Source organism: Kryptolebias marmoratus, linkage group LG3 (genome assembly GCF_001649575.2).
Source record: "Kryptolebias marmoratus isolate JLee-2015 linkage group LG3, ASM164957v2, whole genome shotgun sequence".
NCBI lineage: Eukaryota > Metazoa > Chordata > Actinopteri > Cyprinodontiformes > Rivulidae > Kryptolebias > Kryptolebias marmoratus.
In genome coordinates this window covers 5438458-5459898 of record NC_051432.1, presented here as the reverse complement: position 1 = coordinate 5459898, position 21441 = coordinate 5438458, and the positions used below count along the sequence as shown (strand labels likewise).

At 39.4% G+C, this 21441-nt stretch overlaps 1 protein-coding gene across 4 annotated transcripts in view; it reads right to left on the bottom strand.

Annotated features, from left to right (window-relative positions):
- mast1a (microtubule associated serine/threonine kinase 1a) overlaps window positions 1–21441 on the bottom strand; it is a 110224-nt gene that overhangs the window by 62923 nt on the left and 25860 nt on the right. For 3 of the 4 annotated variants that reach the window (XM_017430492.3, XM_017430495.3, XM_017430493.3), the window contains exon 3: window positions 827–915. In XM_017430492.3, the coding sequence (XP_017285981.1) occupies window positions 827–915 (89 nt within the window). Of the gene's footprint in view, window positions 1–826; window positions 916–20129; window positions 20605–21441 lie in introns of those variants that run through there. The other variant, XM_017430494.3, reaches the window with a different exon arrangement.

Below are 21441 nucleotides of genomic sequence, written 5' to 3'. Positions count from 1 at the left end.
TGACAGGAACGCAGGGTAATCTTGTCCAGAGAGCGAGACCAAAACCAGACACGGAGACAACAGCTGAAGGTAAGTGTGTTTATTTACAGGGTGACTAATATATACAGTGCGTGCTTCGGGGTGGGATCTGGAAAACAAGAGGAACAGGGTGAGTCTCGGGTACCAATCCTACCATCAGCTGAGCACTGCAAGATGGTTTAATGATTGTTCTTTTGATCTTACAGGCCCAGGAGGTGTCCAGCGGCGAGGAGGAGATGAAGGAGGCGTTTAGGTGATCCAGGAGTTGACAAGCCAGTTATCCTGTCCAGGTGAGTATCCAAGTGTCCTGAGGTAAGTACCCGTGAATCCGTAACTCCATGACGTGGCAAACAATCTATAAACAAGAGGCATAGAGAACGTAGTCAAAAGGTTACCAAACTTGGTTAGAAAACATTGGCTGCGAATCTAACCCAGGAGGTTCGATGCTCCAGCGAAGGTCTGGTCTCAACTGGAGGCTTAAGTACTGGCAGTCTTCATTATCCTGATCTAGATCACCTGTGAAAGTAGGAACTAGAGGAGCCGCCCCAAGGCGGGGCTAAAAACCCAGATCCCTACAATATAAACAAATTAAACTCTTTTTTTTATTTGCCATGTCATCACATCTTGTTCAAATTTCAGACTGTCCATCACTGTCACACCAAGGTTTAAAGATTGTTGTATTTTTATATTTGCTTTGGGTATTATGGCTTAGAAAATAAACTTCATGTCTACAGATAATGGATGTAAGCTGCTTATAATTTTAACCACGTTTAGATTATCTTTAAAGTCAAGTAAATGTGATGCTGACCTATGTGCCCAGGGAGGGGGGAGTGCGGCCTCGGCAGGGTCGGAGATGTACTGGTCAGGATGAGGCTTTTCCGGTTACTGGTTCTGCAACTAGACACAGTGAGAAAAACAAACAATCAGGTACTTATCTTCATGAAATCAATCAACAGCTGACAGATGAAAAGTGGCACTGATGAGGCTGGGACCCCCAGGTCGATACAGTCTGTGCTGTGACATGTCCTTTCTTGTCATCCTGATTAAACATTTAGAAAAATATGTGTCAGTGTAAGCATGAACATATTCTATTTGGAGCACAGTTTGTCTTTGTCTGCGCGTGCTACATGACTCTATTGACATCTGCACAACTAGAGAGAGAAAAACAAAAACAACGATTTTTATTTCCTCAAGGTTCATCCCTTCGACAGCTGCTGCTCTGGAAAATAATGACAGGAGAGATGGCGGGAAGACAGAGAGGAGGACCGGGGCCAGGAAGGACAGGTACACCGAAATGAAAAACTGAAATGATTGAACCATTAGGACTTCACATGCTGCTGCAGTCCCACAGGATGTGTCATTGGACCCTTTCACAAGGGACAAGCACGAGTTATTGTCTTACATAACAGCTCATAAAGTGGGAAATGGATTGTTCAGGTGTTGTTTTCATGCACCAACTTGGGTTTGCTCAGAGGCTTTTTATGCCTTTCTGTGTAAGAGTGTGTTGTGTGTGTGTGTGTGAGCTTCGTAAGTGTGCCTAGAAGACCCGATATAGCTGAGCAGAACCACTGACAAAACACACCAAGTTTTCATCTCGTTGCATCAGCTGCCTTTAAATCTGCATGGGAAATACTGTAAATCACAGAAACACACACAGAAATGCAAACAGACAGCCACGCAATTCAGGTTCGTTGTTTAATGCACTTCGGCGTGAAAACCCGTAAATCTATTATCTATACCCCCACCTTGAATTCCTCCTACATTTTGCCTGCCTCCTTTATCTCCGTGTCTGTTTGATGTCACTCTCCAGTAAGTGTCTCTCACACTCTGAGACGTCAAATCTCTAGAAGGAATTTATTGGTGGCGGCGTGCCGCTGTGGGCGCCAGGGCTTGTACTCAGCCTTGCAGAACCGAGGGGGAATATATTGAAATATTTAAGGGAAATGCATTAGGCTTTGGACAGAGAGGGTCGGAAGTGGCTGCACGTCATCCTTCACTCCTGCTCCTTCAATAGGAGCAGAGAGCAAAAGCAAAAAGCGAAACGTTATTAACCATGCGCAGTTACCTCGTTTATGCCAGCCCGTCACCTGTCCTCTCCGGTAATTACACTCATTTACCTGCTGAAATCGACAGTTTATTTCACTTCTTCACCTCCTGTCTTGAGAATCTGCCTGCTCTTCATCAATCAAAAGCAGACTAACTTCAGCATGCTGCACGAGCTCGACTCCAGAACATTTCTTTAGGCTTTGATTCACGATTCATCACATATTACAGCTGCTCTAAGCTTTCACAGATGTAAGAAGTGGTAATGAATGATTTACTTTCAGTGTCTAATCACATATTAACAGGGAAGGAGCTTTAATCCCAGCCTTGTTTAGATGATTTCAACCTTATTTTATCTCAACAAATGACTTCATCTTCTGATAACTCATCCATCATTTTGTTCTCCCATTGAACATCATTTCCTGCTCAGCTCTCATCCTCTTTTCTCCCCTTTCCAAAATGAACTCACGAAATTATGAATAATTGAAACGTATGAAGTCAAGAACATTATTCCCCCTGTAAGTCCCCTTTAAAGAGCACACGGTTGGCTAGACAATTGAAGACAGAAACACAATGAAAGCTCCTGAGGGCAAGGCCATCTAATCTTCCCATAAAGGGAGAAGTCTTTTTTGCTTTACAACATTGTTATCTTAAATGAGTTCTGCAAAAGGGCATCTTTGCCCAAAGCATTTGTACTGTAACAAAGGCTTAACAGGCAGGCTGCTCTTTGTTCGATACTCCAGCTGCCGGTCATGCCAGAAAAGGTCAAACTACAACTTCATTTATTTTCAAACTATGAGGACACACGTCATGGGTGACACACATGACGTGGGTGGGCATCAAGATCCGCTTGAAAGCAAATGAATTACAACTGAAATTCAGATTACTGAAAGCAAATGAAAAGACTAGTTTTGAAAAGATTAATCTTGACTTTTTCTTTACTCTTTGAGCAACTGCAAGGAAAAGGCAATGATTTTCACATATTTGAAGTTTAGGTAAAGTTTGGGCAAAATTTAAAGAATGAATGGATTGGTCACAGCCATTTCTCTCTGTCTTCTACCTTTTTAGTTTTTTTGTTTGTTTGGTTGGTTTTTTACACTGGCACCTGGTAGTGACACATTAAGTTGCTTTCTAATAGTGGTCTTCCAGTTGGTGTGCATTTTTCGACCGTCCATTTCCCCTCTTGGAAAAAACAACAACAAAACACTCAGGCTCAGAGTTTATTTTGAAAGGATTATAAAATGGAGGCTATGGTCAAGAGTGAACTCAGGTTTACTGCCAGAAAACGTGCATCCTCCTCCATGCTGATCCATAAGAACGGTAAAAATTAAGGAATATAAAAATCCCCAGCTAACAGGATTAGCAGCGGCACATGTTTTTGTACCTGAAGCCTGTTTCATAAGAGGGGTTTCCCAACTAGAGGATTTGGGGTGAATAAACTTTAATTCACTGCAAGTCCCAGCCATTTGGACATGGTCATTTGCCACCAAAAACATGAAACAGCTGGTAATAGTCTTAAATAATGAAGTGGCAGCTGAGATTATGTATATATATAAATTATTAAACTACCATCCTGCAGATTGACATGACTGAAAAACTGATAGTGGCTTTAAATCACTGTCTCACTGTTACACTGGCCTCATCCTCCCTCTATTTGGTTAAGAACTCACGTTTGTTTGTGGAAGAGTAAAATGTTGGTGTGCAGTTTGCTGTGATTCCTGATTCTGTTTTAATGTATGTAATCATATCTGAGTGCATTTGTCTTGCACTTAGACGTTATTGTTTCTGAACACAAAACAATAAAGCATTACTAAAAACAAGATACCTTCCTCTAAGTCATTCAAACCTGACTGGATCTGAATTCAGCCAAAACAAGGTTCTTTGGAATCAAATGACCAAAGTGAAGAGGGATGAAGACCAAGGAAAAAAAGGGGAGAGCGCACGAGGAGGAATGTACAATGTTGCCATGGAAACACATTCAGAGTCACACTTATAAAAAGCAAACAGTGACATATCCAACTGTTTTCTGTTTTCACCAAAGCGCGCGGCGAGAAAACAGACAAGTGATGTTGAAGGCATAAAATAATGACGATGACCCTCGGGCTGAATCCGAACCGAAAAGAATGACGTCACCCTGCAGTGAAAGTGAACAGTTTCTGTGTTTCTGAGCACACGCCCAAGTTCTAATCCATCATAATCCATTGCGTAATCCATCACGCGGGCTCAATCTGTGTGTGTCGAGGAGTAGCAGTGAGGCGTGTGGAGCTGTCACTCAGACTGAGCGTGATTCAGTGGGGTCAGCAGTGCATGGAGCATTGTGTGGACGATAAGCTATGTGTGTGTGTGTGTGTGTGTGTGATAGTGTCAGCTGCGTCTGGTTAAATCTGTCAAGAGGTGCAAAAGGAAATGAACGTTTTTTTTCTATTCGTTTTGCAGGAATCAAAGGGTTTGTAACATCCAGGTCATCTCGAGGAAACATTCCCAGAATGCAAAAACCATGACAGGACAAAGCCAAACAAGAGAAGGAGTGGGCAGCAGCAGGAGAAGACACTGTTTGCAAGAACGCATCCCTGCAAGCTGTTCACTGCCAGTACACACTGTGCACTGGTACTGAACATTTACAGCGTGCGCTCAGCTAATTTCCTGACAAATTTTGCTCCGGTAAACTGAAATTTTCTTGCTTTACTTTAAAACTTTTAATGTTTTGACTCAAATGTAAAAGGCTTGATTAAACATTCACAAACTCCACACTGTCCTTTTAGCCTTAAGGACAACTAACAAAAAAGAAAAAAAGGGGATAACACCAAAATAAATCCTGCTGATCGTATATCAACTAAATAAAGCCGAACAGATTAAACCGACACAGCTTCTATTCATAAAGTCGGACCGGGAGTTATTAAAGGAAGTACAGGTGCTGGTCATAAAATTAGAATATCATGAAAAAGTAGATTGATTTCAGTAATTCCATTTAAAAAGTGAAACTTGTATATTATATTCATACATTACATACAAACTCATATATTTCAAATGTTTATTTCGTTTAATTTTGATGATTACAAATGACAACAAATGAAAATCTGAAATTCATCATATCAGAAAATTAGAATATTACTGAAGACCAATAAAAACAAAGGATTTATAGAAATGTTGGCCAACTGAAAAGTATGAACATGAAAAGTATGAGCATGTACAGCACTCAGTATTTAGTTGTATGTAATGTATGAATATAATATACAAGTTTCACTTTTTAAATGGAATTACTGAAATCAATCTACTTTTTCATGATATTCTAATTTTATGACCAGCACCTGTACATCTGAAGGAAACATTGACTGTCAGATTGTTACTATGTCTTACTCCTCTGACCTGAAAAGTAGAAGAGAAAGAAAATATGTTCAGTGATTTCTGAGGCCATTTCTGCAATAAAGGGAACACACAGCATAAAATGTGTCAGGTAGCTGGACCTCCTGCTGTTCCTCCTCACAGCTCTGCTTTCGTGTGTTAGACCTTTTGCTCAGGCTTGACAACTCGCCTCTCTGACAGCTGCACACACATCACTGGAAACCAGAATGGAATACCCATGAAAAGCTCAAGGCAAATATCCTTTTTCATAAAGCAAGTGTGACCTTATGAAAAAGGATGGTCTTTTAAAAAACATAAAATACATAGTAGAAATAGACTCATTGGAGCCTTACATATGCAATAATACTGACCTATATTGAATTTAAATTTGTTGGGTTTCTTTCTTCAAAGAGGAGGAGGAGGAGCGGGATGACACGTTTGAGAACCACTGTGATGTTCTAGCATTATACAGTGGTCTGGAAGCCGTCAGGTGTTCTCGGCACAGCTTCACTGTGAACGTAACATCACCTTTGTGTTTAATTAGGTGAACATGAGGCGACATAAAGGCCTGATGCCTGATGTAGCCTATCTCAAAAATCAATATACAAATCACCCGTTGGAACAGATTAAATTCATAATTAGAAGTTCTGTATTTTGTTGTCCACCTCCACCCACCTTGGCAGCCGCCCCCACGTTTATGATTTATTGTACTGGGGGACACTTTAGAAATGAAGAAAGGCAGATTTAGGCCACTTTTCTATTAATTTGTTATTATGTGGTTTTTATACCAGCTCAGAGAAGAGCTCCCCCGTAGGTGGTTTTGAGACAAGTCGGATACACCAGCAGCAAAATTCAGATGACTTTGAGGCGAGTTGGATACATCTACAGTTATTCTATGACTGTTTTGAAAGAAAAGTTGGTGCACTCATTTTTTGAACGTGGGAAAATCTCAAGCGATGAGGCTGTGTGCCCCTGAAACTCACAAGCAAGTTGAGAATCCTGTGAAAGTTGCAAGACATCCTGGGACCTCCCTCATAAATACGGTTTGCCAACTTTTTCGCAGCACAGTGAAACAGAGCCTTCATGCTGCTCACTCAGGGGGTTCAAAAGCAGCTGGCAGCAGGTGAAAATCGCCGTATAAAACTTTCATTCAGCCACATTTTCGCCGGCTACTTTTTAATAATTGACCAAAAATATTTTGTAAACGTTTGCCTAAAAGAGTTCCTGTGTTAGCCCCAATCTGTATATCAATGTAAAATGTAATTTTAGTCGCAAAAAATGGCAATTTTCTTCCTCCCCAAGTTTGTTTTTGATCATTTTTGTCGATCCATGGGCGCAGCCATCTTTGTCCAAGCAAGCGTCGTTGTTGTAACACCACCACTGATTGGACAAGAGTTCTCATTTATCTGCTGAGGCTTCTGATCGATGATATTCAGGGGGTGTGACACTTTCCAGGCAGTGGATGACAGATAGCACAGTTGAGTTTTGTTGCATTACGTGTTAATGTTTTCTTCTGTGGTTTATTTAGTAGTTCTTTGCAGATTTGGTATACCACTCCTCTGAGTTGAGTGGATTCTATCAACCCCCCCAAAAATGCCTAGACAATCTATTTTAAATCTCCAGTCAATATGTTTTTATTCAGATCTATTTTACAAGATTACTTATTCAGATTTACTGCCTTTGGAGATAGTTCCTTGTCTTGGCTAAATGAATTGTCCATCTGATTTTCTGAAAACTCTCCCAGTCCGTCCAAAAAGCCAAATATTCTCACAAATTGTTCTCAAAGACTGCTGATTTCCCCAGTAGATAGTCAGCCCTGTACTTTTTCGAAATAGCCTCCTACTCCTGAAACTACTCACAGTGATTGGCACAGCACATTATACTGTAGCTTATGGTGATGACCTTTTTTCCAATTAGCTCTAAAAACATTTGCAACAAAACAAATAAAAAGAAACTCACAACACTGCTTCTTGCAATCTACTCCAATAAAAAAAAAAAAACCCTGAAAAACATTTTAATTGAGAAGGTTTGTGAAAAGCAGTTCATTAAAACTTTAATATAAAATATAAAGAAAACAAAACAAGTCATATCTTCAGAATGTTCCTAAGGATGGCTGTTTAATTATCTTTAATCAGCTCGTAGCTGAGCAGACTTTTTTAACCCTGAGATGTCCATGTAATAACTCTGCTGCTTGTGTGGGCTCACGTCAGTTCAGGAGGTCCTACAGGACAGATTGTGTTCAGACAACCAGACAAAGGTGGTGTGCATGAAAATATTTTCAGTGCACATAGAAGCCATTCACATCTGTTTTAAGTGCTTTCTGAATGCAATCCAATCGCTCAGGACGGGAACAGAGTCTCTGCTGTGTATCACCAGACGGTAAGCCCATTCAGAACCCAAAAACATTGTTATAACTTAAAAATGTGTGAGGCAAAATACACTAAGTCACATCTTTTCATATTTGTGGATCCACTGTAACAAAACTACAGCAAAAACAAAATTCTCTCTAATCAATAAAGTGTATATAAAAATTCATGGTTTTCAGTTTTCACTTTCACTTTCAACTTTTTATTCGTCCTCTCCTTAATGCACACCTCAGCTTTGTTTTTTAAAATTTGTTTATATCCTATAATTTTTTTTCTGGTGCATTTCAATTAAATTTGCTTCCTGCCTCTTTGTCTTGGACCAGTTTCCAGGGAACCAATTACTTCACACTTGCACTGTATCGTTTATCTCTCTCCTTGTATACATACCCCTGGTTTTCAATTATTTACTAAATTGTAGTGTAAATCAGTTTCAAGCGATCCAACTGTTTGGTGTGTGTTTTTGGTTCTGTCTAATCCTAATTATTTCTTGACTGATCTGTGACAAACTTGTGTTGTCTGTGAAGTTTTGAACAATTCTGCCTGTCCCTTGACTACTGCTCTGCTTCAAATGACAAGTTATTTCCGCATGACTCAAGCTTTGCTTATCAAAATAAATAAAGAAATAAAATATCATTTTACCCGTTTGCATCTTGCGTCTTGGACGTCTACCTGATGAAGCAAACTCCCACCATCAAATGTTGCCAGAGAACATAATCCTACAAGCTGGATATTTAAGATGCTTCCAAATCGTTTTTGGCTCAGCACATTGAAAGTATATAAATCTACAGTACTTTATGAGAGACAACATAAAATAGGTACACAGTCGCATGGAATCAGTCAAACTGACACAGATGTGACTTACAGTGCGTCTGTGCTCCACTTTTTCCACTAATGACAGTTTTGCCACTGGCTGCACCGTTCCAGACAGCCTGCTGTGGGAGGATCTGAGGTTAAATCTGACGTAATGACACGTTCAGAGGCTTTGACGAGCAAGTATCCCTCTGCAGGCCTTTGACTAACTTCAGGCCATCAGTCTATCGCACATATACACATCTCTAAACTTAGAAACTTTAAGAGAGCGACACAGCTTTGGTGCTTAAATTGCCCCACACTGTCAGCATTCATCTCCCCAACAAAACTAAAGAAATGGAACATCTCTGTTGGACACAAACAGATAAAGATGTGAGCCATTTCTCACTGAGAAGTTCAGTTATCTGGTAGACATTATGGAACTAAGCAACTACATGTGTTTTCTCTTGCTACTGTTTGTGTATGTTGGGTTTGTGTGTGACAGTGAACCATAGCTGATTATCCATTTGCCTGCACACATTACCCTGCGACAGGTGAGAGCTGGCGTCTGTGAATAGTAATATGTTTCACCTAGAAAATGATTAACTCTTTGGGTGTACGTTCGGTGCGTGTGTTTGCCTCTCAGTCAGCAAAGTCATCTTCTTCTAAGAGTGCTGGCTCACAGTGTACACAGGACACATTAGGTTACAACAGGGCTTCTTAAAGCTGAGTACGTTTCTGACAATGGGATGGAAGTCAATGGGACAAAAAGCTGTCCCTTTAAAAAGCTGCCCTGCTCAGACAGGCTGGTTCCTGTTAGCGCATCCAATTACTCAACATCCATTGCTCTTACTGCCACAATCCAAAACATCCACTGGGACCAGGACTGATCCCAAACTTGGGACAGTGTCCAAATCGAGCCATGTGGGCAGATTCATCAAGCATTAGGAATTTAGAAGTAGATTGAGAGGATGGCTGAATCATCCTAACGGGCCACAGATCAAAAGGCAACAGCCGCTGCAAAACAGGAAATGATAGAAGAAGAGATAAATGAAGATAAAGCTGAGAATTGGTGGAAAACACAACACTTTCATTTTGATGTAAAGGGTGGCTGCAGGTGTTAGTCACATGGTCCTGTTGCTAAGCCAAGTGGTACAGAGGGACACAAATAGAAGCTATTGGTGTTATTCCCAATGAAAACAAGGAGAACATAGCTTGTCTTTAAAAATGACAACACTGAGAGTAAAAGAGAGAAAAGTAAAGAGCTGTTTGAATCCCATGATCATTTTAATTAAGTAGCTGGAATAAACCGTCTGCTTGGCAGGTAATCAGAATCGTCTTATTTTCTGCTTGATCAATAACAGACACTCAAAATCCTTTTTTTTAAATGTCCCCGAATGCACTGTAACTAAGCAATTAATTTGCAACCTTTGGTGTGAAAGATTTTACTAATTCAGAAAGACTTTGATATCTGCAAGATCTTTAAAAATAAAATTAGAGGAAGTGCGAGAAGCGTAAGGAGCTGCTACAGAAAACATGGATTTTCTCGTCTGTTACTAACTTTTGTCACGTTTTGAGTTTGGTTGGTTAGTTCTTTTCTGCTTGAACTCTTGGTCGTTTGTGTTTTTCAGATTATTTTATCAGTGTGTTTCTGTATATTTTATTCCTGCCAGTGTTTTCTGTTCTTAGCTGTCAGTGTTTTTGTTACTTGTTTTAGCCTGGAATGTTTGAGTGTTGTTTTCCGTGTTCCCAGCCATCGTTTTCCCCCAGCTACTCTGTCTTGCCTTGTCGTGCACGTGCGTGCGTGCACATGCTTGCTGTTTATCTGTAATCACCATGGCACCTCATACACACGGGGCGGTCTCAGTCCAGATTGTCTCCATCTGTGGTTCCACGATGGTTGAATGAGCTACCAAATGCTGTCAAAGCAGAAACGTCTCTCTCTGCCTTTAAGAATCTCACCTTACCTGTTTGGAAAGCAACTCCTGAAATACGTACCTAACTTACGCTCATTTGCAAAAGCCTGAATCTCTTACTTTAGCAAATTGTGATTGTTTTTCACTTGTAAGTCATTTTGGATAAAAGGGTCTTTTAAAAGAACATATTGCAAAGCGTTAAAGAAGCAAAACATTCCAGCTGTGACTAGGAAAGCTTACGAGTTTACAAAAAAAAAGCTTATTATCACTTGCCTTTTGCCTGTCGATGGTGGGCGGTAATCTACATCCACGTGTCGGTCTGTTACCAAAATATCTCATGAACCACTGGATGTATTTTAATGAAACTCTCAAAGTAATCACTGTACATCCTCAGCTGATCAACCTTTGGAGTCATCCAATTCAAGATGGCCACCAGAGCTAAGTAACATTACTTACCCAGCACAAAAAGGACTATAACTCTGTCACAATTACAGATATTGAGCTAAAATTTGATGCGGCTTGAGCTGAGAGTGAATTACAACACGTACTCTGAATGTGACGTCTCACAATATTGCATATTAAACAACAATTTTTTCAAGGTTTGACCAAATGGTTACAACTTTGCCATTTCTCAACATAGGATGGTTTTAGTCTAAAACTCTGGCTTGAAATGTGGCGGGCGATATGTGTCTCTTCCAGGAATGCTGGACCTTAACTCAGTAACTGAAAAAGACACGTTTTTATATTGTGATTTCTTAATACACCACCTAGATAAGAGCTCAGCACATAATAAACTTATTCACTTATTTAACAGCATTTAGGCCGACTGCCTAAATTACCAACTAGTTGGCTGAATAACAGACATGCTTATTGACAAGCAGAGAGAACTGCCTTTAGATTAGCCAACTCAGCTGGACAGCAAGCTTTGGAATGAACTCACTAAACGCCTGAATGACAAAAAGCAAATTGTCAGTGACGTCTGTTCAGGCCTGGAGCTGTAAATACACAAACAGAGGAGCTTCACAACAAGCTTCACATCTGAGGACCTGAAGTTATCATAAACTTATCAGTTAAGATTAGTTACCCTTGGACCTGGTTGACTGGATTCAGGTTAACTAATGCAGGAGGTCAGTGTCATCATCACATGACTGAGATTCAGCCTGTCTGACCGGCAGGTTCAATTACTAAAACAGCACAAGCAGTACGACTTCAAACAGCTGAAATCACATCCTCTTAAAAGTGATGTTTGAAACAAACACAAAAATGAGCCTATTGGCTGCATAATTTTAATAATTATTCCCAAAAACATGGTTGGCCAACAACTGTGTGAATTATAATTTCTGTGAACTGCACTGTGATCCCTGTCTTTAGTTAACCTGCTAACTGTTTTGTTCCCATTTGGGTCTTTAATTTTAAGCATATTCTACCAAAAATAAATTACTCATCACAGTTAGTTATCAGCTGGAGGTGAGAAAAAAAATGCTTTTAAATACTGAGCTGTGAATAAATCAGTGGGTGTTTCATTATCTAGAGGTTGTAAAAAAGAAATTGGTGCACTGTCCCCTTTTGATGAAGTAGCCTAATAAAATGTTTCCTCTTACAAATGATGGAAATGATAGGATCGTTTTCCCAATGAAAGAAATTTAAAAAATAACAGAGCTAACTGAGTAAAAATAAAAGCTATCACTGGCTATATTTATGAATTTCGAACAGAGCGAGTCAAGTTCTGACCATGTTTGTTTGGAAAGTTGATCATTTTCACACCAAAACTGCTCATATTTCATGCAGTCAGGCCGGAGAGACTATAATGAAATCAGGGTTCACATTGGAAACACAGTGAAACGTAAATATTTAAAGAGAAACACTGTCGGAAAGATAATGGATCATTAATTTCAGCATATCTACCAAAGAGAAAATCCCCAAATATTAAAAGTTCCCTCGATGGGAAGCAAAACTTTAACAGTCCAGTTGTTTTGTTTTTTTAATTATTTTTTGTTTAACATTTGCCTTGAATGGCTGGGAATCTACAGCGGCAAACAGATAATATGTTCAGAATATAAAATATTTCAAATGATCACCAAACAAATTCATGAAAATATTACTACACAATGAATACATTTTGTTAAGGAAATGTAGTCAGCTCACTGCCTTTTCAGGACAGTTTTAAACTAAGATCATTTCTGCAGAGAAATGATGGGTTACAGCCCTTTTTGTCAAATTTAAGGTCGACTAGCTGTTGCAGGCATCTTGAATCAGGTTGAGTCCAAAGAGTAATCAGTTGTTGATGTGCATCCAATGAAAGTTTCAGTAAAAATGAAAAAAAAAATTGCTAACAGAGAGGACTGACTCAAAAAGTTACTGCGAAAATGTTAACCAAACACATTGTGCAATACGTAGTACTTGGAGTTTGTGTTGGGAATGACTCTCAGTTACTACCACACAAAACTTTAGTTCAATATCTACAATTATAGTCATATTTGTGTTTACTGAGGTCAGTTGGCTGTGGTGGCTGTCTGAATTGGGTTGACTTCAAAGGATAATCAGTGGTACATGAACATCCAATGATTACTTTTTACAAGTTTCATTAACATCCAACCAGTGGTTCATGACAAACAAACACACGCAGACGCAGAGGCAATTACATGATCGCTTGCCATCATGGGGATAAAAATGCCAAAGTGTTGCTAAGCCTGCTGTTTTCAGCTATGTGAAAACTTTGGGCTTTAACATGGTATCCAATAGCAGCACAACAAACAGCCAGACGTCTGCTCTAATCTGCTCGTTCATTCTGGTTGCGGGTGTTAGATGTCCTCTGAAGGTGTAAAAGTTTATCCCTGGGCAGAATGACGCAGCAGGATGCTGCGACAGTCAGACAAAACAGGCCTTTTACATCCACTTACTGCTTTTTGCAGCAAATGTGTGTGTGGAGACCAGAAAAGTGCTCCTGATTCACAAAATGATGTTTCATTTTATTCACAAAGTGATCTCATTAGCAGCAAGTCATCCGTAGCCTTCACCTCAAAGAAAAGAAAAAACACTTGCTCCTGTGAGAAATCCCTATTTGCATAAAGGAGAATCAGTCACGTCTGACAAACATTAAAGTGATATGATTGTTGACAATTCACTCGGATTCAGAATCAATTAGGGCTTAAGCAGCAGTGAGACTGCAGCTTAAACCTAAATGTAAAAAAAATATTACGTTAAAAAATAATTAAAATACTGACAAATTTGCAGTTGTTTGGTAAATAAATGTTTACACATCTTTATGTTCCTGTCAGATAGAGGCTAACTGAATGGGGAAGGAGGGAAGGTGGTGTCTCCACTTCACTAAGCTGTGTATTGTAAAAGGGAGTGTGTTTGCAGGTGTGAATAAATTGTTTTTTTTATTTTTTCTAATGTTAGTTCTTGTATTAGTTAACATTGATTTTGTTGGTTGAGTCTGATGGTTACATACAGTTTTCCTGCTCTACAAATGTTTCTTTCCTATCTGTGTAGTTTAAAAGAGGACTTTACTACCAGGTCAGTAGCAAAAAAATAAAATAAAATGAAAAATAAACAGTTGTATGTGTTGCTCATTTTGAGGCAGGAGGGTGATGTACCCAGTGATACCCAGTAGGGGATCCAGATCGGATCAAGCAGCCAGAACCAGATGTCGGACTGACAGCAGGTAGTGCTTCAGTGCTTCCATCAGCAGCGACCTCCTCAGACACCAGAGTACAACACCGAGGAAGAGTTACTGATGAGACGATGAGGTATACAAGTCAATCGAGGCAGTCCTGGGTGCTGTAACTCTTGTAATATTTACTCATTAATGGTTGTTTCTCTCTTGATTTACTCTCCCTGTGAGTGATATGACTGAATCTTTAGACATTAGGTTTTGTTTTAGGTAATCTTTATTTCTGTTTTAAAATGTCTCCTCCGGCTTTGTTGCTGTGTTGAATAGATAGCGAACGTTAAAGTTCTGTAAATGTAAGAGTTACACACCAGCTGATTTGTCTGCTGGTTCTGACACCATAACAAATTCTCTGTGATGAGCATTACTTCTCTTTCTCTGTGGTCTCTTTGATGTCTATCAGGCTCATAATTATGTGGCTGTGGTTCATTATGCATGTGCACATTTGCAATTTTAATTTTCCCAATCTCAAAACTCCTGGGTGAATCCACATTTTTGCTGCTAAACTTAAACTAGCTCAAATGTGCTTCCCCATACTAAAGATTTGTTGCATTTTTTCTTTTCTTAATTAAAACAGCTGTAAATGCAACTGCAGTCCATTTCTAGATTCTTTTTAAACTTAAGACATACTGTCTTTGTTGTCACTTTTAAGTCTCTGGAGTTGCTAACCTGCAAGTTGCACCTAAAGAACAGCTACAGAAAATCAGTATGACTGTCTGTATTTTCTTCACAATAAAACAAAGGACAATGGTCATATGGGAGGCTTCTTGTGACAAAAAAAAACATTCTTGCTCTCACATACACCATGAAACCCTCTTAAATATGCTATCAAACTCTCTAGTGTATGTATGGAAACGTGTAGTTTGTGAGAGGGTTTGATAGTGTAACTGAGAGGGTTTGATGGTGTAACTGAGAGGGTTTGATGGTGTATGTGAGAAGGTTTGATGGTGTATATGAGAAAGTTTGATGGTGTAACTGAGAGGGTTTGATGGTGTATATGAGAAGAAGAAGAATGTATTTTGTCCTAAGGGGCCTCCCACAGTAGTCAACCTATTAAGTCATTACCTGCCCGTCTGACACACATCAATGTACTGGAGCTGTCATGGAAATCATTCAGCCAACTGAAGTCGAAAGCTTTACAACCTGTTTGTTTTTTAATGATTTCATCATTTTCAACGTAATAATAATAATAATAATAATAATAATAATAATAATAATAATAGACATTTCATGATTATCTGGAAAATGGTTTGGTTTAGGAGAATCAATCTAATTTTCTTGCGTCCCCTGTTGTCAGGCAGCTGAGGACTGTATGTGACACGTTGTGTTTTCATGCCATTGCAATAAATCACAAACAGCCTGTGTGTTTTGATTCAACCTAGTCTGAACACCAGCCAGTAACAGATGGTCCTGTCATGGTACAAACAACAGGAGTAGAACACAGAGAGCAGTTTCTGTGTTTAATGCTACGTATCTTTCTCTGTGAACCTCCATAGCTTTAGTATAATAAAAGAAAATGCTGCTCATATGATGGAATCTATAAAATCCATCTGCTGTTGAAGAGATGCACCTTTACTCCTGTTTTTAAGCTCGTGTATGAACCTGATGACAGAAACATCACAGAAGGTGCTGTCATTCAGTGTTATCTAAAAGCTACTGAGTGTGTGCTTCATGCATTAATATTCAAGTAGATAATTGTAGCATCTACTCAGTGCATGTCAGCGTATCAGAACCATCATTATGATGTAGGGTGCATGAAAGGGTGTATGATAGTTCAGATCTTTTGAAGTAGGGTTCTGTAAAAAGGTTATTGATAATTAATATCTTACCTGTTGCAAATAACTCTTTGAACTGGTTAACAAGCTCGGAGCTAGTCCATCTAGAGCCAAGGCCAACCTGGATTGCTACCATCTTAAAACAACTTCAATCTCAAAGATTTCTTAGCAGTTTATATGAACACATTTTTATAGTGTTCACATAAGGCAGCACTACATCTTAGTGGTTGTTGCCTCACAGCAAGAAGGTCCTGGGATCAAGCCCCAGTTTAGCCTTGGGGTCTTTTGGTTCTCCTCATGCGTGTGTGGGTTTTCTCCAAGTACTCCAGTTATAATCCCACAGTCCCAAAAAAACTAAACAAAACATACATGTTTAGGTTGCCTTCAGGTCAAGATCTCCCCAGAAAAGGAGAACTGTGATCATAATGGGATTTGCCTGATTAAATCAAATTTTAAACTTTCACACCATCATTAATTTTACATCACAGTCCTTTCAGCAGAAAAACTATGATATTTCTGCTGGAAGTCCCCCCAGGCTGTATTGTAACTGCTACAGCTAGCTGCTGCTATTGGCATTTGGAAAATCACAAAATTCTATGTAAAATAAATAAATAAATAACTAAAAAAGCAAAAAGGTGCATCAAAATTGACTTGTATAAAAATTTGTAAGGACTTGTTTTAAGATGACAGCAATCCACTTTGGTCTTAGCCCTACATGGACTAGCCATTGGCTCTTCAAGCCAGTCAAAATTAAACCCTTTTCCCATACTGAGGTTGTTCAAAAAGCTAGACCAGAGACCACGGCTGCATTAACAGAGACGGTACGTGCAAAATTATAAGACAATTTTCATGTCCTGTAGGACAAGGTGACAGTGAATGATTTGGGATCATTAAAATAAAGTTCAAGCCATCTTTTGTTGACAGTGGTACCGAATACCAATTTACGCTATGAAAATATAAAAATATTGAGGTGCATGTGAGTGGATCGAAATAGCTTCTGCATTGCTCAAGGTCATTTATCCTCTAGATAATGGATGAGTATATTACTGCAGATGTGTGAATTAATTTTTTTTTCTTATTTTTTGCAAGAAAACCTAAAAAACATTTTCTGACTTGTGTCTTCCAGCTTCAGTCCTTTCATTCTCTTCAAGTTTGTCTGTCTTTCAAGCTCAGTCCAAAACAACATCCCAGCAGAGTTTGCTACGAAGTGGCAAAAACAAGCAAGATGGAGGCGAGGAAAGACTCAAGAGTCTACCGTCAAGGGCTCAGTTAACCCCAGTGGGCTACCCTTAAATGTAGGTTGAGACATTACCTCAGGCTCTGCCTTTCATCCTACTCCACTCTCCTCCTCATGTAGCTCTGCCTCTATTTAGGCTTTAATGTTTCCCATTTTGCTCATACTTTCACTGTCTTCTCATAGCTCAGTCAGTTTGGAGTGGACACAAAGCATTATTCTTTTAATTGCCACGACCAGCCAAGAAAAGACAGACGCACGATTGCAAACAAGGTAGGGAAGAAACAATAGATTGATGAAACGCGAGACCATAAATGACTGAACAAAGTCAGTCAAGGATAAAAGATGGTATTTATAACACTAAAAAAAGGTTGGGCAAACATTTGTCACTGCAAATGCTCATCCAACATGTGCATTTTGGCGCTTGGTGTCCAAGCAGCACTACTTGTTAGGCTTTACATGTGATTTTTCAGTTTTAGTAAGTGTTTTAGAAACAAGAAATATAAATCAGAAGTTGCTAACTTGTTGATTGTACCTAAAATAGTAAACAGTATTTAAACAAGGTTGTGGATCAATTCAGACCTTTGATGCTACCTTTAAAGAGTTTTTATTTTAAATGCAGCATTATGGTCAATACCAACAAAGAAATGTACAGAATTTAAAAAAAACTAGTGCTGCAGATAACTTTTCAATTAAAACACAAATCAAAGTAAAAATTAGACAGCAGCTTTTAAAACAGAGTACCATTTCTTGTAAAATAAAGCAATCCATATCCATATTTGCTGGGTTCAGATTTTCAAAGATTATGTGTTTTACACCGCTGTTAAATTTATTTAGACAAAAAAAAACTGACCAGGGTAGTTTTGAACCATACTCCAGGTTCACTGGATTAATCTAAGGCAGCAAGATAAGCTGAACATTCAGTCAAAAATATTGATTTATATCAGCTAAAATGCTCGGATCTTTAGTTGAAACCACTGAGCTGAGTCATTAGGTTTTAAAAGTGCGACCTCAGGGTCAGTGGTAATGTTTCCACATTTTTAATGCAACCTGCGTTTATAGCAAAATGTGCACGTATTCAAAAAAGTTTTAAGTTCATACCAGTCTGTGACCATTTTTAACAGTTTTGTTAAAGTCCCTGCTGAGCATCCTTTTGCAAAGTTCTGAAATATGGTGAACGTTTTGGTTCATTTGTTTAAGCCCAGACAGATGAATTATCAGTCACTGCTGATCAGGTATCAACTAAAAATGTCAACCCATGAATGTGCACATAGCAATAAGTTTAGCCTATTTATTAAAAAAAAGGGGGACGGTGCACATTACTTCACTGTGAGTACAGGAAGCACCTCGTGTAAATGTGTTCAGGCAAAGTTTTATCTGCAGTCTCTGGCAGGTTGATGGCAGAAGGTAAAAAGAATAGGAATAAATGTTGAAGAAAGCTCATGATTACTAAACTATATTATCTTAAATAATATAATGAAATGATCTTGAATAAAATAGAATCACAAAAAGCATAAATACAACTAGACACTGGACAAAATACAATAGCCACTACTTTAAGTATGCTGACATATTTCTTACGTTAACAATCATTGTTTAAAAGATATAGAGAACAGCCTGTAGGATGTTCCTCGGGTCTGTAGTTACAGTGTTTCAGGTACTTCTCCTGATAAGGATTTTACAGTCCCCCTGGTAACAGCTAAAGTAGGTAAATTTTGCAGTTGCTCGATATAATTCTCAAGGACATTTTTTAGTTTAATATTAGTGATGACAAATCAAAGTTTACAGCTGCTCAATGAAAACAAATCTACAGATGTACCTGAAACTCATCACACATTTTTGTGGGTTATTTTAAATAGTGAAAAACCTTTTTTGTTCGTTCTTTTAGAAGCAGCTTTTAAATTAGCCTGCTGCTTAGAAACCAAACTTCAGCTGAAATTACACTAAAACCTTTCAGCTTCCTGGAAATATGAACATGAATTATGTGTTTGGGTCAATCAAATAATCCTTCAAGAAATATTTGGCTAGATATAAGCTCCTGTTACACTGCCCGAGATCGAGCAAAGCAAATAGCTCTCATTTTATATCAGTGCATGTTGCTATTTATTTCCTGCACCGTAGGAACAATAATGAAGACTCACGCTAATAACCCCTGAGATCAGGCGAAGTGAGGGCAGCTAACAGCAGGGGGGACTAAAGGCTCTGTGCAGATGGTATGTAAGGAAGAGGAGAGCACAAGAGAGGAGAGAGGGATGATGTTCAGACACAGGAGAGGAGGGGGAAGCAAAGAAGAGAAGCGAAGAGGAACAGAAAAGAGGATTGGGGAATAGTGCCAGGCAGACAGCACTCCATCACTGCCCACTGTTGGCTCTCTGCTACACAAGCCCTTCCTGGACACTGAAAATACTGTTTTCACTTCACAGTGCTATCTCTGACACACAGGCTACAAACAAACACACACACACACCTTGTTTGTGTGTGTGTGCGAAGAGAGAGTTGTGCACAAATTATAGACCACAGCGAGCAGAATCCTTATGCACATGTGCATCATTACAATAAAGCTCAACATGGGTATAAATGCATGTCTAACAAGTCCACTGCCTTTGCATATAAGAGTACACACACACACACACATGCACACACACACACAGAGTGCACTGAAGCAAATAACACACTTCAATAACCCCAAAGGGCATATACTCAGAAGGTAAAAACATACTGTGTGCACAGAAGACCTCATTATTTGTACACATTTACATGTAAAGACACAGACACACACACACACACACAGCAGCACATGTGCCATATTGTTGGAGCTAAATTGAGACAGTGAGACAACTGTGAGACAGCGTGAAAGCTGGCAGTGACCGTGGAAACATCATGGAAAAACACAACAACCTCAACACATAGTAACAACAGCAGGGCACCACAGCGGTCACAAAGGCTGCACACTGACAGATTGTTGCCATTTACCTTTTCGTGCGTCGAAACATGTTGCAGAAAGATGTGTTGACAGATGAACATGAGAGCAGCAGAGCCACACTTGCGTGCACAGAGATGAACACACACACACACACACGCACAAAGAGGCACGTCAAGAAGCTGCGATTACGCTCCACGCTGGCATGACAGCATCCTCTGACCACTTAAACACACACAACCAAACACTGTCCCTGATGGCTCCTCGTGACTCCGCACACATGAGCGCGTCGTCAGGAGTCTGAGCGAGACAATGGAGGAAAAATTGGAGATGTCATCTGTGTTACAGCGGCAGAAGGTTCGCGTTGAAGCAAGGAGAGGAGAGAGACGGGCAGAGGAGACAGGCTGCCGAGCATCCCTCTCTGAAGGAGAGAGGATTGTAGGGCTGCTCTCAAGGGTATAGTGCCAAGGCAGGAAGTGTGCCGCGACAGAGCGGGGGGGAGGTGGGCAAAAGGAGAGGGAGTGTGTGCGTGTGTGAGTGGAGGGTGTCAGCAAGAAAGGAACATATGGGGGCGGGAGCACATGCAACTGCAAGAAAAACACTAAAAGACACAAAGGAGCCGTGACTAATGTAAATAATGGAGCAATAAAAAAAAAAATCAAGGCAGGCGTTTGATTGACTTTAACAGAAATATGTTTGCAGAACAGAAATATTTTTAGGTTTAGGTTTGCTTAGTATTTATTCTGGTTGGTTAATATTAATCTAACAGTTACAAAAAACTTACTGATTAAAAGAAACTACATTTAAAAATTTTCCAGACAATATTGATTTCTCTGCCACGCAAATGTGCGTGTGCGCGTGTGTGTGTCTCTCTTGTGAACCAGTGAGCAGATCTGATTGAAACGCTCAACGTACTCACTGGATGTACATCTACAACAGAATGGCCAAAACAGCTTATCAACACTTAGCAAACACAAACTCAGCTTTAACTCAGTCATTTTTACAGACATTAAGCTCAAATACGGTGCGGTGGCAGATGAGAGTCATTCCCAACATATCCTTTTGAGCGCTAACATCAATATCTTTGTTTAAAACGTTGGCGTGCAGAGCGGCTGGCAATATGCAATCCAAAAAGGACTGCTAGTTTCATTCAGAGTAAGACATTTTTGTTTTAAAGTAACTTATATTAGTTGATCAGTGTAATCTTTTAGGATGGACTCAACCTTTTTACGACTGCAGGTGCTCAACTTAACCGGGTTAGTCAAACTAATGTTGAACAAACCGGTATATTTTCTCAGGTTTAATGATGTCAGTCTTGTTGTCTCAGTGATCTCTTTTTCTTCACTAACCAAAGGAAGTCAAACA